The sequence below is a fragment of the Trachemys scripta genome, chromosome 10 (genome assembly GCF_013100865.1).
Source record: "Trachemys scripta elegans isolate TJP31775 chromosome 10, CAS_Tse_1.0, whole genome shotgun sequence".
Lineage (NCBI taxonomy): Eukaryota > Metazoa > Chordata > Testudines > Emydidae > Trachemys > Trachemys scripta.
The window spans coordinates 77,721,557-77,735,906 of record NC_048307.1 but is presented as its reverse complement, the minus strand read 5'-3'; the positions used below and the strand labels follow the sequence as shown (position 1 = coordinate 77,735,906).

The following is a 14,350-nucleotide window of genomic DNA, read 5'->3' as shown; positions in this document are numbered from 1 at the left end:
TTTTTTTTTTTTTTTTATGAAACCTGAGATTGTGGAGAGCAAGACAATCGCTTCAGAGAAGCGATGCTGAGTTGTAATTGCATTTCTATAAAGTCCAGGCTTTATTTTACCTGTTCCCTTTTTATTGAACAAGAGACCAATGTGACTTCTTTGTTATCAGTTGAAGCTGACTTGAAACTCTCCTTAACCATACTGCTGACCAACAGGGCCGGCTCTAGGTTTTTTGCCGCCCCAAGCAAAAAAAATTTTGGCTGCCCCCCCGTCCCAGCCCTGGACTCCTTGCAGGACCCCCCTGCTGCCCCAGCCCTGGGCTCTCTCTCCCCATCCACACCCCTTGCCGCCCCAGCTCTGGGCTCCCTCATTCCTCCCCCCCATTGCTCCCCACACTCATCTCCTGCCGCCCCAGCCCTGGTCTCTCTCTCCCCTCCACCCCCACCTGCACCCTCCTTCCGCCGCAGCCCTGGGTCACTGGTAACTCGCTCCCACGGCAGGTCATTCAGCAGGAATTTTAGATGTGCACAGAACTCTGACAGGATTGGTTCCCATATGGTTACAGACTGCAGTAAAGTGGAACAATTTTCAGCTTGTGTGATTGGAGGATATCTGGATGCATATTATAAGACTGTCCTACATAAATGAGGAAAAGTTGAGGTGCCTTTATTATTCTTTTGTTCCCCTCTTTCTTTCTACGGGGAATTTGCCAATGCAATATCACTGTCTTCCTTTTACACAAACAAACAAACAAACAAAAAAGCAATGGCTGTTGAAAATAGCAATTCCAGTCCTAATAACCATTGGGAAGCATTTCTTGCTCAATTTTATCCTACTTTTTCTACAGCAAATTACAGTGGATCAGTATATTTGATTTGGGAGAAATGAAGTAACAGCTGCCCAAACTGAGCTTGAGCACTCCTGAATTTTGAGGTGTTCAAATCTGGAAGGCAGGTGCTGAGGGGGGCTGTGGCTCTGCGGGGAAGCACGGCAGCATGTATGCAGCAGTGTGTCTGGCGCTGCGCGGAGCCAGACACGCTGGTCTGAGTGGCACGGTAAGGGGGTTGGGGAAGGGGGTTGGATGGGGCGGAGGTTCAGGGGGGCAGTCAGGGGCAGGGAGAAGGGGCGGTTAGATGGGTCGGGGTTGTGGGGGGCAGTCAGGGGACAGGCAGCGGTTGGATAGGCATGGGAATCCCGGGGGTTTGTCAGGGGACAGGTAGGGGGTGGGGTCCTAGGGCGGAAGTTGGGGAGGGTCTCAGAAGGGGGCAGTTGGGGACAAGGAGAAGGGAGGCTTAGATGGGGTTCCAAGGTGCAATTAGGGGCAGGGATCCTAGGAGGGGGCAATCAGGACAAGGAGCAGTGGCGCTTAGATAGGGGGTGGGGTCCTGGGGGGCAGTTAGGGGCAGGAGTGATCAGGGGACAGGGAGCGGGGGGGGGTTGGATGGGTTGGGGTTTCTGTGGGGGGCAGTCGGAGGGAGTGGATGGTGGCAGGGTGGGGCTACCCTCCCTCCCTGTGGAGCGTCCTATTTTTTTAATGTTAAAATATGGAATCCCTACTCTCAGTGCAGCTCTCCATTCATAGCAGGCTGCAGCATGAGGTCTCAGCTACCTCACTTCCTCCCCCTCTTTCCTGTTGGTAGTGGCCAAGGGAATGCTGGGAAATGTAGTTCTTTCCCTGCTCCAGGGCTGGCTCTATAGGCAGGGAGCTAACCAAGGAACTACAGCTCCCAGGGCCCCCTGTTGGGTCTCAGCTCCCATGCTGGATCCCTGCCGCCCCTGCAAATGGGCCGCCCCAAGCACGTGCTTGCTTTGCTGGTGCCTAGAGCCGCCCCTGCTGACCAAACCTAAACCCATTCATTGTCTCACTCGTTAAATTACAGAGTTTGCAGTCTCCGAGATTGCATGTTGATTTTGAAATTCTTTTGCTCGTATACATTCTTGGTGGGGGACACACATGTGATCTTCTGTCACTTTATATTCCTGGCTGCATCCCGTGGTCTTCTGCAGCTGGTTTATTCGCTGTCCAAAAATATTGGCTAGGAGATTTATCTTGTGTGTGCGCGTGCGTGTGTTCATGTTCCTGCCAGCTGACATTTGAGCCAGTCACAAACTGTGATAAGCAGGAAAAGGGAAGCACTCAGCAAACACATGAAAATAATTTGCAGAGAAGTAGGAAGGGATATGCCTGTATGATCATCGCTGTTTTTTTTTTTTTTTTTTTTATGTTCAGCAGTGAAAACCCCCAGTGTCCTGTGTGCATATGCCAATGGAGTTGTATTTTTAGAATCAGAGTATAATTCAGTTATAAATAAAGGACATGAGTTCCTGGATTATACATACCTGGGTACTGTATTTCCTACCTCAACAGGAACAAACAAACCTCAGCACATAAACAAACATGGGTTCTATTTAGCCCCATTACTGTGGAGTGTGAGCCCCCTATATAGACTTTTTTTTTTTTTTTGAACCAGATCAGGTAGGAAGTAGTTCCAGGTTATTAATCCAAACATAATGCTGTTTAACAGATACAAGTTGTAGACGGATTTTCATTGCAGAATCTGCATTTTGTTTGATTTACCAAAAGCATGTACGTAAGACAAATTAGTTCTGTATACTGGTAGATCAGACTAGATTAAATTAGACTGTGGGTAACCTTTCTGTTCTCAGCAACAAGTGTTAATATAGTAATATTTTTTGAAAACATCTTTACAAGCTCCATTGTGCTTCGAATTTCACCTTTCTTAGTCTACTGATATCGTAATGACCTGAGAATGTTGTGAACCCAATGTTGTGAACGCCAAAGAGTTTTATTAGAGATGGGCTGAACTGACAAAATTTGGATCCAGATCCAGGTTTCATTCTCAAAGTTGATTTGTGGATTTAACCTGGCATCACTGTGATGTTACAGATAAGTCACCTTGCAGAGAGTCTATATTAAAAAGCAGTCTTTGAAATGTGTGTGTGTATGTACATTTTGTGTGTAGGATATAATTGTATGTGTTGTATCCAAAGGCCCTGAGCAATGTTCAGTTGGATATTCCTAACAGGTGACGGGGCCTCGTATATAAATATGTGTGTGTGTGTGTACATACACAGATATATATGTGTATATCTGCACACACGTATGGTGTGATTTTGGCACAGTCACTATATGTGCTTGTGTGGGGGGAGAGAGATATTTGCATGTGTTATAAACGGAACATTACATAGACAATACAAATATATTTAATATTTGTCCAAAACCAAAGCTCTCACCCATGCTTTCCTCCCCTGACGCGTGCTTTGGAGACACCTGTTGTTACCGGAGCCACTCCATTGTGGGAGGCACATTCATTTTATTCCATAATTAGAGGGGCAGGCCCATGCTACCAGTTACATTCAGCCATACAGCATGCTTGTCTTAGTCCCTAATTCTGCAAGGTGATAACCTCCCTTAACTCCCACTAACTTTGTTTGGATTTGGGGAAGCCTAGGAGATGCTCAGTACTTTAGTGGATCTAGCCCTTACTATATTATAATGCCCATAATAAGGGCTGCTGTCTTTAAATTCCTAGCAGTAAATTCATAAAGTGTCTCATGTGTTAATGAAATCTTAAGATTAAAGCCAGAACCACTGTTAAGAGTACAGTAAATACATGTCCTGCTGTGTCTGGCTTACTACTGCTATAAGTTCTATCGCATACATACACACTTTCTTTCTTTCTCACACACACCCCATCTTTTTCTCTGTTACTTTACAGAATAGAGTTTGCTGAAACCAAGTTAATATGTGAAGGTGAGATTCCTGTAGTAAGAAACTCTGCTTAGTGTTTCTAGTCACCAGGGCTGAGTGTCTGCAGCACCCAGTATATGTTTAAAGAGTTTAAAGCTCCAAACACAAGTCTTCCCAGAACAATTCTGAGTCAGTCCCAGTGCATCTGCTCGCTCTCACATGTCTGTGGGAGACCGGAAGTGTCCCCAACAAGCAGATGCTAGTTAAGGTCATTGCTCTGGTGACAGAATCTGCAATGTCCCAATATCACTGGGGAGATAAGTGTTTGTTTTTCAAGAGTTTATAAGACCACTGTCAGGAATTCTTGCCTTCTTTTCCACCCCCTTATCAGTGGCAAATCAATCAGGGTGATGATAGACAACATAGTCTCCATGTTCTATATCAGCAAGCAGGATCCCCCGCTCTGTGCTCCGAAGCCATGAAACTCTATGGAATCGGTGCATAGCTCATCAGCTCCAAATTTCAGCAGTCTACCTCCCAGGCATACAGAACACCACAGCCAATGTCCTCAGCAGACACTTCTCCCAGGATTATGAAATGGGAGCTAGACACCCAAATTCTCCACAGCATATTCCTAAAATGCGGACTGCCCTAGGTGGATGTCTTTGCTATCTCCAGGAATAGGAAGCGACCCCTTTTCGGTTCAAGAGCAGGTCTGGGCCACCACTCCTTAAGAGACACCTTCTTCTAGCTTGGAAGAAGGGTCTGTTCTATGTGTTTCTCCAACACCGCTGATACAGTGGGCTGGTCTACACTCGGGGGGGGATAGATCCTAGATACGCACCTTCAGCTACGCGAATAGCGTAGCTGATTCGCGTAGCTGAAGTCGAAGTATCTTGGATCGAATTACCTGGGGTCCAGACGGCACGGGATCGATGGCCGCGGCTCCCCAGTCGACTGCGCTACCGCCGCTCGCTCTGATGAAGTTCCGGAATAGACGGTGAGCGTGTTGGGGGATCGATATATTGCGTCTTAACGAGACGCAATATATCGATCCCGGATAAATTGATTGCTACCCGCCGTATCAGCGGGTAGTGAAGATGTACCCTAAGGGAGATTAACAGATCAGACAGGACAGAGTCAGAATTATCCTTATAGTGCTGACCTGGCCAAGACAAGTTTGGTATCCTTACCTGCTTCACCTAGTTGTCAAAGTTTTGTTTGAGCTCCCGACCATTCCTCATCTCCTGTCACAGGATGCTGGTCGGGTGCTTCATCCCAACCTAGCAGTTTTCCACCTCAGGGCATGGCTCCTAGATGGTTCATGGGGTTACATTCCTCCTGCTCTTTGGAAGTACAACAGGTGTTATTGAATAGTAGGAAGAGATTAATCTGCACTACTTACTTGCAGAAATGGAAGAGATTCTTCCATTGGCATTGTTGTCACTGTCTCCTGCTTGATCCGGTGCCACTCTCAATCATCCTGGATTACCTGTAGGATTATCTGTAGGGTTATCCATTAGTTTGATTAAGGTCCATTTGACCACAATATCAGCCTTTCACCTCCAGTAGAAGTATTCTCCATATTTGCTTTTTTGGTATTGTCCTTGTTTATTAAGGGTTTGGGGATTCTCTGTCCACAGATGAGAAACCCTTCCCTAAACTGCAACTTCAGCCTGGTACTCTTACCTTATGATACCTCCATTCGAACCAAGGGAAGCCTGTTTTCTGTTGCATTTATCCATAAAGATGGCTTTTTTAGTTGCCATCACATCAGCCTGTAGCATTAGGGAGATTGGAGCCTTGGTGGTAGATTCCGCCCCCTTTATGGTGTTTTTTAAGAACAAGGTTTCTTTTCATCCCCACCCTAAATTCTTACCTAAGGTTCTATCAGAGTTCCACCTTAATCAATCCATTCATCAGTGTTTATCGCAAAGCCACATCGTTCTCTACAGGAATCTTATTTACGTACCCTGGATGTTAGAAGAGAATTGGCCTCCTACTTAGATATAACCAAGCAGTTTAGGAAGTCACCTCAGTGCTTCGTTTCCTTTGTGGAAAGATCCACAGGGGTCCTTGAGCTCTATTGAGAGACTATCCAGAGAATATCTGGATGTATTCTCACTTGTTATGATGCTGCAGGCATTCATCTGCCCCAAAGGGTGGATAGCACATTCAACTAGATCTCAGCAACATCTATGGCAGACCGCCAGATGCTTTTGAATAGACCCCCAAAATCTTTTTATTTACTTATTATTGTTGTTGTTGTTTTATTTTCTTCTCTGGAGTTTGGATCTTGACTATACCTTGACCAAGAAATTTGGATCTTGAAAAAAATAATTGACTAACCTGATCTACAACATTACAGAAGACTGTACCAGTATCTGAAATATGCCAGGCCACTACACGGGTGTCAGTACATTCATTTTCGAAACATTTATGCCTTAATCCATGGCACTTGGTTCTGCAGTACTGTCTTCAGTTCTGGACTTCGTTCTGAAGCTCCCTCCTCCATCTGGGAATACTGCTCGGAAGTCACCGGAAATGGCGCACCCTTAGGGGTGCTACTCTAAGGAGAAGAGGTTGCTCACTTTGTGCAATAACTGCTGTTCTTCAAGCTATGTCCCTCTATGGGTGTTCCACTACCTGCCCTCCTATCCTTTTGCTTTCGGGCCTTTAGGGATTCATAGATTCATAGATTATAGGACTGGAAGGGACCTCGAGAGGTCATCGAGTCCAGTCCCCTGCCCGCATGGCAGGACCAAATACTGCCTAGACCATCCCTAATAGACATTTATCTAACCTACTCTTAAATATCTCCAGAGACGGAGATTCCACAACCTCCCTAGGCAATTTGTTCCAGTGTTTAACCACCCTGACAGTTAGGAACTTTTTCCTAATGTCCAACCTAGACCTCCCTTGCTGCAGTTTAAACCCATTGTTTCTGGTTCTATCCTTAGAGGCTAAGGTGAACAAGTTCTCTCCCTCCTCCTTATGACACCCTTTTAGATACCTGAAAACTGCTATCATGTCCCCTCTCAGTCTTCTCTTTTCCAAACTAAACAAACCCAGTTCTTTCAGCCTTCCTTCATAGGTCATGTTCTCAAGACCTTTAATCATTCTTGTTGCTCTTCTTTGGACCCTTTCCAATTTCTGCACATCTTTTTTAAAATGCGGCGCCCAGAACTGGACACAATACTCCAGCTGAGGCCTAACCAGAGCAGAGTAGAGCGGAAGAATGACTTCTCGTGTCTTGCTCACAACACACCTGTTAATGCATCCCAGAATCATGTTTGCTTTTTTTGCAACAGCATCACACTGTTGACTCATATTTAGCTTGTGGTCCACTATAACCCCTAGATCCCTTTCTGCCGTACTCCTTCCTAGACAGTCTTTTCCCATTCTGTATGTGTGAAATTGATTTTTCCTTCCTAAGTGGAGCACTTTGCATTTGTCTTTGTTAAACTTCATCCTGTTTAACTCAGACCATTTCTCCAATTTGTCCAGATCATTTTGAATTATGACCCTGTCCTCCAAAGTAGTTGCAATCCCTCCCAGTTTGGTATCATCCGCAAACTTAATAAGCGTACTTTCTATGCCAATATCTAAGTCGTTGATGAAGATATTGAACAGAGCCGGTCCCAAAACAGACCCCTGCGGTACCCCACTCGTTACGCCTTTCCAGCAGGATTGGGAACCATTAATAACAACTCTCTGAGTACGGTTATCCAGCCAGTTATGCACCCACCTTATAGTAGCCCCATCTAATTTGTATTTGCCTAGTTTATCGATAAGAATATCATGCGAGACCGTATCAAATGCCTTACTAAAGTCTAGGTATACCACATCCACCGCTTCACCCTTATCCACAAGGCTCGTTATCCTATCAAAGAAAGCTATCAGATGTTTGGTTGGAGAAGGAACTGAGGGCGGGCTCACCTGTAATATTTTTTTCAATGAGGAAATGGACATTAGAAAAGACTACTTTTATGCTGAAAATAAAAATTGTTACATTTGTTCCAAATTGGTGGGAGAATGGGTGAAAAATCTGTCCTGAGAAGTGTGGGGATTGGGGAAAAAAATACAGAGAGATATTTGTTGGATTTCAATGTATCTTCTCTTTGTGATCACATGGCCTAGCACCATGCATACTGTTCTTGCTGTATATTTTGATTCCCTGTTTCTCAAGGGGAAAAGTGCCTAAAAGAGAAAGAGGGGTGGTTTCTGACCGTCAGAGGGGTGAAATATTGGAACGGCCTTCCGAGGGAAACGGTGGGGGCGACGGACCTGTCTGGTTTTAAGATTAAGTTAGATAAGTTTATGGAGGGAATGGTTTAATGGTGAAACATAGTAGCCAAGGAATACCAAGCAATGGTAGGTAAATAGTATAATGGCTAACAGGGGTCAGGCTAGAGACTCTTGCCTATATGCTCGGGTTCTTACTGATCGCCATATTTGGGGTCGGGAAGGAATTTTCCTCCAGGGTAGATTGGCTGAGCCTCTGGAGGTTTTTCGCCTTCCTCCGCAGCATGGGGCAGGGATCACTAGCAGGAGGGTCTCTGCCGATTGAAGTCACTAAAACACAGGATTGGGGACTTCAACAGCAGAGTCCAGGGAAGGGGTAGGGACGGTTTTATGGCCTGCAGCATGCAGGGGGTCAGACCAGATGATCATAATGGTCCCTTCTGACCTTAAAGTCTATGAGTCTATGAGAAAGAAATGAGACTTCAGAAAGGATGTATAAATGTCTGTATTATAACATGGGCTTCAGAAATCCTCCTTTGTGTTTCTAAGATGTTTTATTTATGAAGGGCAGGTGGTAGAGAGGTGCCTCACAATCGTGGCTACCCCTGTGAAGCATCACACTGAGGCACGGGCTGATCATTTCCCCCACCAACAAGCCCACCAGCTTACATGTGGGCTATTAATGACCACAATGGACTAGCATCTTGGTTTTACATCTCATCCAAAATACATATAGTATGGACAGCATTATATTTATGCCTACAGAGCACATCTCTCCAAAGACCTGGCTTTAATCTTTGTTTCCAAATCGCTGTTTCTGATGAGTCAGTTAGATGTGCAACATAGAGCTAAATTCTGTCTTCAGATGTGCTCTCAAAGCTTGTGTTGCCTTCAGTGGGAGCTACTTGAATATCCGAGGGCAGAATTTGGCCGACGGTAAGTACGTGTGCAGTTGGGATCTCTGAGGGGAATGGCGCAATCTATTAGCTTAGAGTAGTTGCCTTGGACAGAGAAAGATAAGCGACAGTGTACCTGTAAATACCTGTGCCTCTCCCACTTGATAACTGGTCTGTCTTCCCCATTATAGCCCTGGGCCAGGAGGCAAGAACTGCCGGGGAGCCAGTGTGGAACACACAGTTTGTGAAAATTTACCCTGCCCTAAAGGAGCGCCTAGCTTCAGGGACCAGCAATGCCAGTCTCATGACAGATATACCAACAAGAAGAAAAGCCTCTTGACAGCTGTCATCATTGATGGTAAATTCACCAACTTTCTATATAGTTCCTCACCACTTTTTTTTTCCCGTGGTTTTTTGGCCCGTCTCGATTGATCCCCCATTTGTTAGCAGAGACCGCTGTGGAGTTATCCCCAGAGGGGAGATCTGGAGGGCAGTTAAAGGGAATTCCTGATTCTCATGACCATCTTGTCTCCCTTGTTTTTAGCCTCTCAACAAGATCTGTTGGGCAGGCCAGTTCTACAGCCAGCCTTGGGATGTAACCACAGCCCTTGAGAGCCTGGGAGAGGTTATGGAACTAATTAAAATGTCCCCATCTGAACAGGCAGGTACCATGGGAGTTGGAGCTTTCTGATCATTTTTAACGTGAGGAAATAGAAGCAAAATCGGGAACTGAAAGCAAGGAGGATGTTACTTGCATGATTCTTTGCCCGCTTCAGCATGTTTGTACATCTACTTGTATTTAAATTTGTCATTATTCCGAAACAATTTTCCTTGGCGAAGTCTTGAGACTTGCTTGGGCGGACTTGAAAAGTCATTCTGAAATGATTAGGTTCTATGAAAGATGAGATTCACTAAGCTGGTTTCCAGAGAAACAGGCCCCTGTTATCACCATCTGCTGATAAATATACACGGCCATATGCGTGTGGGCTGATCCTCTCGTGGTCGTACTGAAATGGTGCAGAGCAGGGCTTTTGATCAAGACTGAGTGTCTGTCCTGCAGCTCCTTATTTCCAGCTCGCATAGACAAGATGCGCTAGTTTTGACCGAGTTAGTGTGCTAAAAATAGCAGTGGTAGCCCCCGGAGTACAATCCCATCTGAGACCCAGGGTATGTACTTTGGTGGCTAGCCTGTGCCGCAGCCACGCTGTTATTTATAGTGCACTAGTTTGATCAAAGCTAGCGTGCATACATCTCTCCAACCTGCAAATTACACCTTCAGCTGCTGTGTACCCTTACACATCTGGCAGCTTCTGTGCCCTTCAGACATTAGCACCCAACAAATCAGGTCTGATGCACGGTGCTCCAGCACCAGTACTTGGAGGCCCCCAGGACTGCTTGCTGTACCACCAGGAAAAGGGATGTTTGTGCAAAATTTGGCCTGTCCTGCCTGGAAAGCAATGCTGCGGAGCTGTTTCTATGATAGCAGTCCCTCAGCTGAAAGCCAGGCCTGCCCCACCACACAGCTGAGAAGACTGCAGTGGGTAGAAAAGGTTAACGCTGGACATCAGCTCACATATTTCAGTCTTGGCTCATTTCTCATCAAAGCCAACAACAGCAAACTACCTTCATGTTATCCCAGCACATAACGTTACTTATGCAAAAAAAAGTCTGCAGAAATGTGCTGTATTATTCGCTGTGGACCACAGTCAGCTCTGGTGTCAGCAGTTCCAAAGGAATTGCAAACATTTATGCCAGGACTTAGTTTGGGCCATGGTGAATAATATAAAAGTTCTGTGCTTTATTTCTTTTGCATAAATAAGAGATGCTCACACCCAGCCCCAGTGGGGTTTGTTTAAAAATGATTACACAATTAGGCAGCAGTTTTCCAGTGACTCTAACTGAGGTAGATGCCCAAAAACTATTGAAATTCCATGGGATTTGGGCACCTACCTCCACTTGATGTTTTTGAAGGTCTCATCTGGACCCCCCATTTATTAATTAAGTTTTTAAAACCCTTTTCTAGCTGAAAGCTGCCTAATTATATTAACATTATTGTGCATCAGAAACATATTGCAAGTCCCCTCTTCTCACAAAAGAAGGCAAGGAAAACACCAGTGATTGGGGGGGGGGGGAACAGGTACTTCTGGGTATCACTACTTGAAAATGAGACCTGTGACTGCCCAGCCCAGCTATCAAGGAACCACCTAAAGAGGGCAGAGGTGATAGGGGATTGCAAACTCTCTAATCAGTAGGGGAATGGCAGGGTTCCCCTACTGCTGCTGCTCCAGGGTTTCCAAAGGTGTACTGGCTAGTTGGAGTCCTGATCTTGCAGGAGGTGCAGAACCTCCTGAACAGCACTCAGCACTTTGCAGAATCGGGCCCTACCTAGGGACTTCTCAGGTCCGGGATTATGGAAGAATTCTTCTTGAGGCGCATCCCCACTTCTTTGAGTAAGAAATGATTCTCTTCAATAGCTTCTCTTATAACGACGTGTCTGACCTCTGTGCACCTCCTAGCCCTATCCTGGTCCTCCTGTTCCTGCCCTGGAGAGTTTTTGTTTATTACCGACTCTCTCACCTTAATTCCTGTTGGTCCCAATCCGGTGCCCATTAAAATCACTTGGATTCTCTAGTGGGCCTTGGATCAGGCCTGTAGTGTCTGTCTGTTTCTTTCCTTCAATTGCTCTTGCATTGGACGCTAAGACCATTCCTAAACAAGTAGGACATGTTCCAGTCCCCATTCATTCTGCTCTCACGGCTGTTCAGTATCTTCCCCATTTCTATAATGTTTTCCATTGCTCAGGGCTGGATACAAATTTCCAGATGTCACTCTGTCACTACCTAAAAGTTTCAGAGAAACATCTCCTTCCACCTGTACTTGTTAACTCAGGGTCCCCTAGGAATTTTGCTTTGGTTTGTTACTGCCAGGCTGAAAGCTATTCGCCCTCCAGGTATTCAGTTCCTGTTCCCGAGTCTTCCCCGTACAGGTTTAGACTGTCTCTCTCTCTGCCTTGCCCACCTCTCTGTTTATTTTAGCTTTCTTCCTTTTTGCTGGCTGCAGTATGGCTCCTTGATGTCTTCTCCTCCCTTGTCTGCTAGTTTAATCTCCACCACTCCCACAAACAGAGCTCCCCATTACTAGTGTATGCATGCCCTTTCTGTGCAGATGGAGCCCATCCCACTTTTATAGGCCTCATTTGTTCCTAAAAACTAGCAAATACACAACCTGCACTGGAGTGCCATTAAAGCCAACAATTCATGTGTATACACCAATTTTTCAGTCGCTCATCCAGTTTTGAACCTTTTTGCCTTAGACCCAGTTCAGATATTACAGTCATTCTAAGAACTCCGACCCAGAAGTGCCTTTCTTCATGTGACTTCCTCGCGTAGTTTGGTTTGCAGGGCCTCCTACTTAAATCCCTCTCGGGGCTCCACTAGACTATTGCCTCATCCCCAGGTCCCTCCAGGACCTTGGCCACCCTGATGATGATGATTATTTTGGCACCCAGGAGGCTGATTGACAGGTGCCCATTATTAATTAATATCACCCTACCACTACTCCCTACCTCTTCCTTAGCTCAGTTCTCCTCCCACCTCCACATCGCTAAAAGTATTGGTCCAGCAGCCTTGGCTTTTCGCTTCTTTCTGCTCGATACGCGTGTACAACTTCCCTCCTTTAGTCTCTCGCAGAAGCGAGAACCTGCTTAACAATTTCACTGTGCGGTTTACCGCCCTTCTTGGCCACCCACCACTTCCATTTCCCTCTTCCCTCCAGAATAATCCAATTCCCATCAGCTGCTCTGCATTATGCAGTCCAAACCCTTCTGCTCTTGGCATGGTCTCTCTGCAAATGGCTCGTCTGTGAATCTCCCATTCTCGTGAGCATTGCAGGCTGACGGGAAGTTTTCTCTGAGAATTGATCTTAGCTCATAAGGTGCGTTAATGTGTTGACACCACATGTGGTTACTCACTCTCTACTTCTTCACTGAGGAAGCTTCACATCCAATGCTACGTACAAATCACTGGATTCCTTGCCGTTTTTACTCACTCGGTGCTTAATGCGCAGGGTCAAAGTGGTCCGTGGCGTAACTCTGTTACTTTCAATGAAGTTACAGCAGAGATGAACTTGGCCCAAAGTCCTTTATAATTTGTAGTTTAAAAAAGAAGCTGATCGAGCCCCAGAGATACAGGGCTGTTGTGCAGAAGCAGTGAAAACCGCAATTACGTTCATCTGGACAGGTTCCAAATTGCTTTTCAAGCCGTATATACAGGAACCGTTTTTACCCTCCGTGAAGGCAACCTGTGGAACCTGGCACCTGTTTCCTTCAGGCATGGTAACATTACAAAGCAGCGTGGGACGGAAAGTGAAGGAAAATAGCAAATCTATGTGGAAAGAGCTGTGTGTTCTCGATTGATCACAGGTGTTTGCTAATCCTGGGTGTGACACACGGGCACTGCGGGGAGGCTGAACTTTATTTCCTGGCCCCAGTTAGTTGACATGGGTGCCAGTATCCACTGACTAACGGTTGCTGTTACAGTCAGATCCTCGGGTTTATGTTTCTTACAACAGACGGCACCCTAGGATCCCGGTGCAACCTAGATGCCATGCTGGGCTCACGCTGGTGCACCCTAGATGCTGTGCTGGAGAACAGTTTGAATGCTGATGAATAGGGAAAATGTCACCCATTGAATCACTAACATGACTTCCTGCAGAAGCCTGGGTGAAGCTCTCTCATCCTCAGGGCAGCGTGTCTCCCCTTTGACTGGGGGTAATGCGATAACAGAAGAGCTCTTGAGCTATTTGCACTGTTAGGTTTTTTTGAATAAATATACACGTAGTCAAAAAAAAACCCTGTTTTTCCTTCCGCGGAAGCAGCCGTCGTCCATAAACCGTTTAGAACATTTCACAAGCTCTTTTCAAGGAAGCAAAATAACAGATGCCGGGAGTAATTGCAGCCTATGAAATTGCAACTCGGCACCTCTCAAAGGTTCCTGAATAAAAAGGCTCCATTGTGAAGGCTACTTCTGAGATGTACAATCCCTGTGCTTTGGCTGCCAACTTCGCTGAAATCCATCATAACTGCCCTGCTCATAATGGTGCCGTTGCCATCCGTGGCTCTCATCACACACTTCTAGGAAGGGAGTGCTCTGTTGTTGTTGTTTTTTTAAAGGGACGCCGCCACCTTGCAGGGATTCTGTTTCCATTGATGGAGTCAGCACCCCAGCTCTCCCCAAGAGGACACAGACTTCTGTTAGGGAGCATTTGCAGAACAATATTCAGGATACTTGACCCATTTAGGTCACATGCTGCGCTAACATTTTTTATTCTCCTTTTGCCTTATTGCTGCAGGTGCCACATCAGTCTGGCTTTAGGAGCAGCCAGAAATCAGCTAGGGCACTTCTCTGGGCCAGCAGGGGCTGTGGGTGCTTTGGACACCCCATGTGAAAAACAGAGTGGAAGAACCCCCTGCTTTTGAGAGCCCCTTTGCAACCTGCACTCCCAGAGG

At 46.0% G+C, this 14,350-nt stretch overlaps 1 protein-coding gene across 1 annotated transcript in view; it reads left to right on the top strand.

Annotated features, from left to right (window-relative positions):
* Nucleotides 1-14,350, top strand: part of ADAMTS17 (ADAM metallopeptidase with thrombospondin type 1 motif 17) — a gene marked incomplete in the record, with an annotated part of 265,113 nt that overhangs the window by 142,192 nt on the left and 108,571 nt on the right. The window contains 1 exon segment of the mRNA XM_034784572.1: nt 9,036-9,202. Within this exon segment, the coding sequence (XP_034640463.1) occupies nt 9,036-9,202 (167 nt within the window).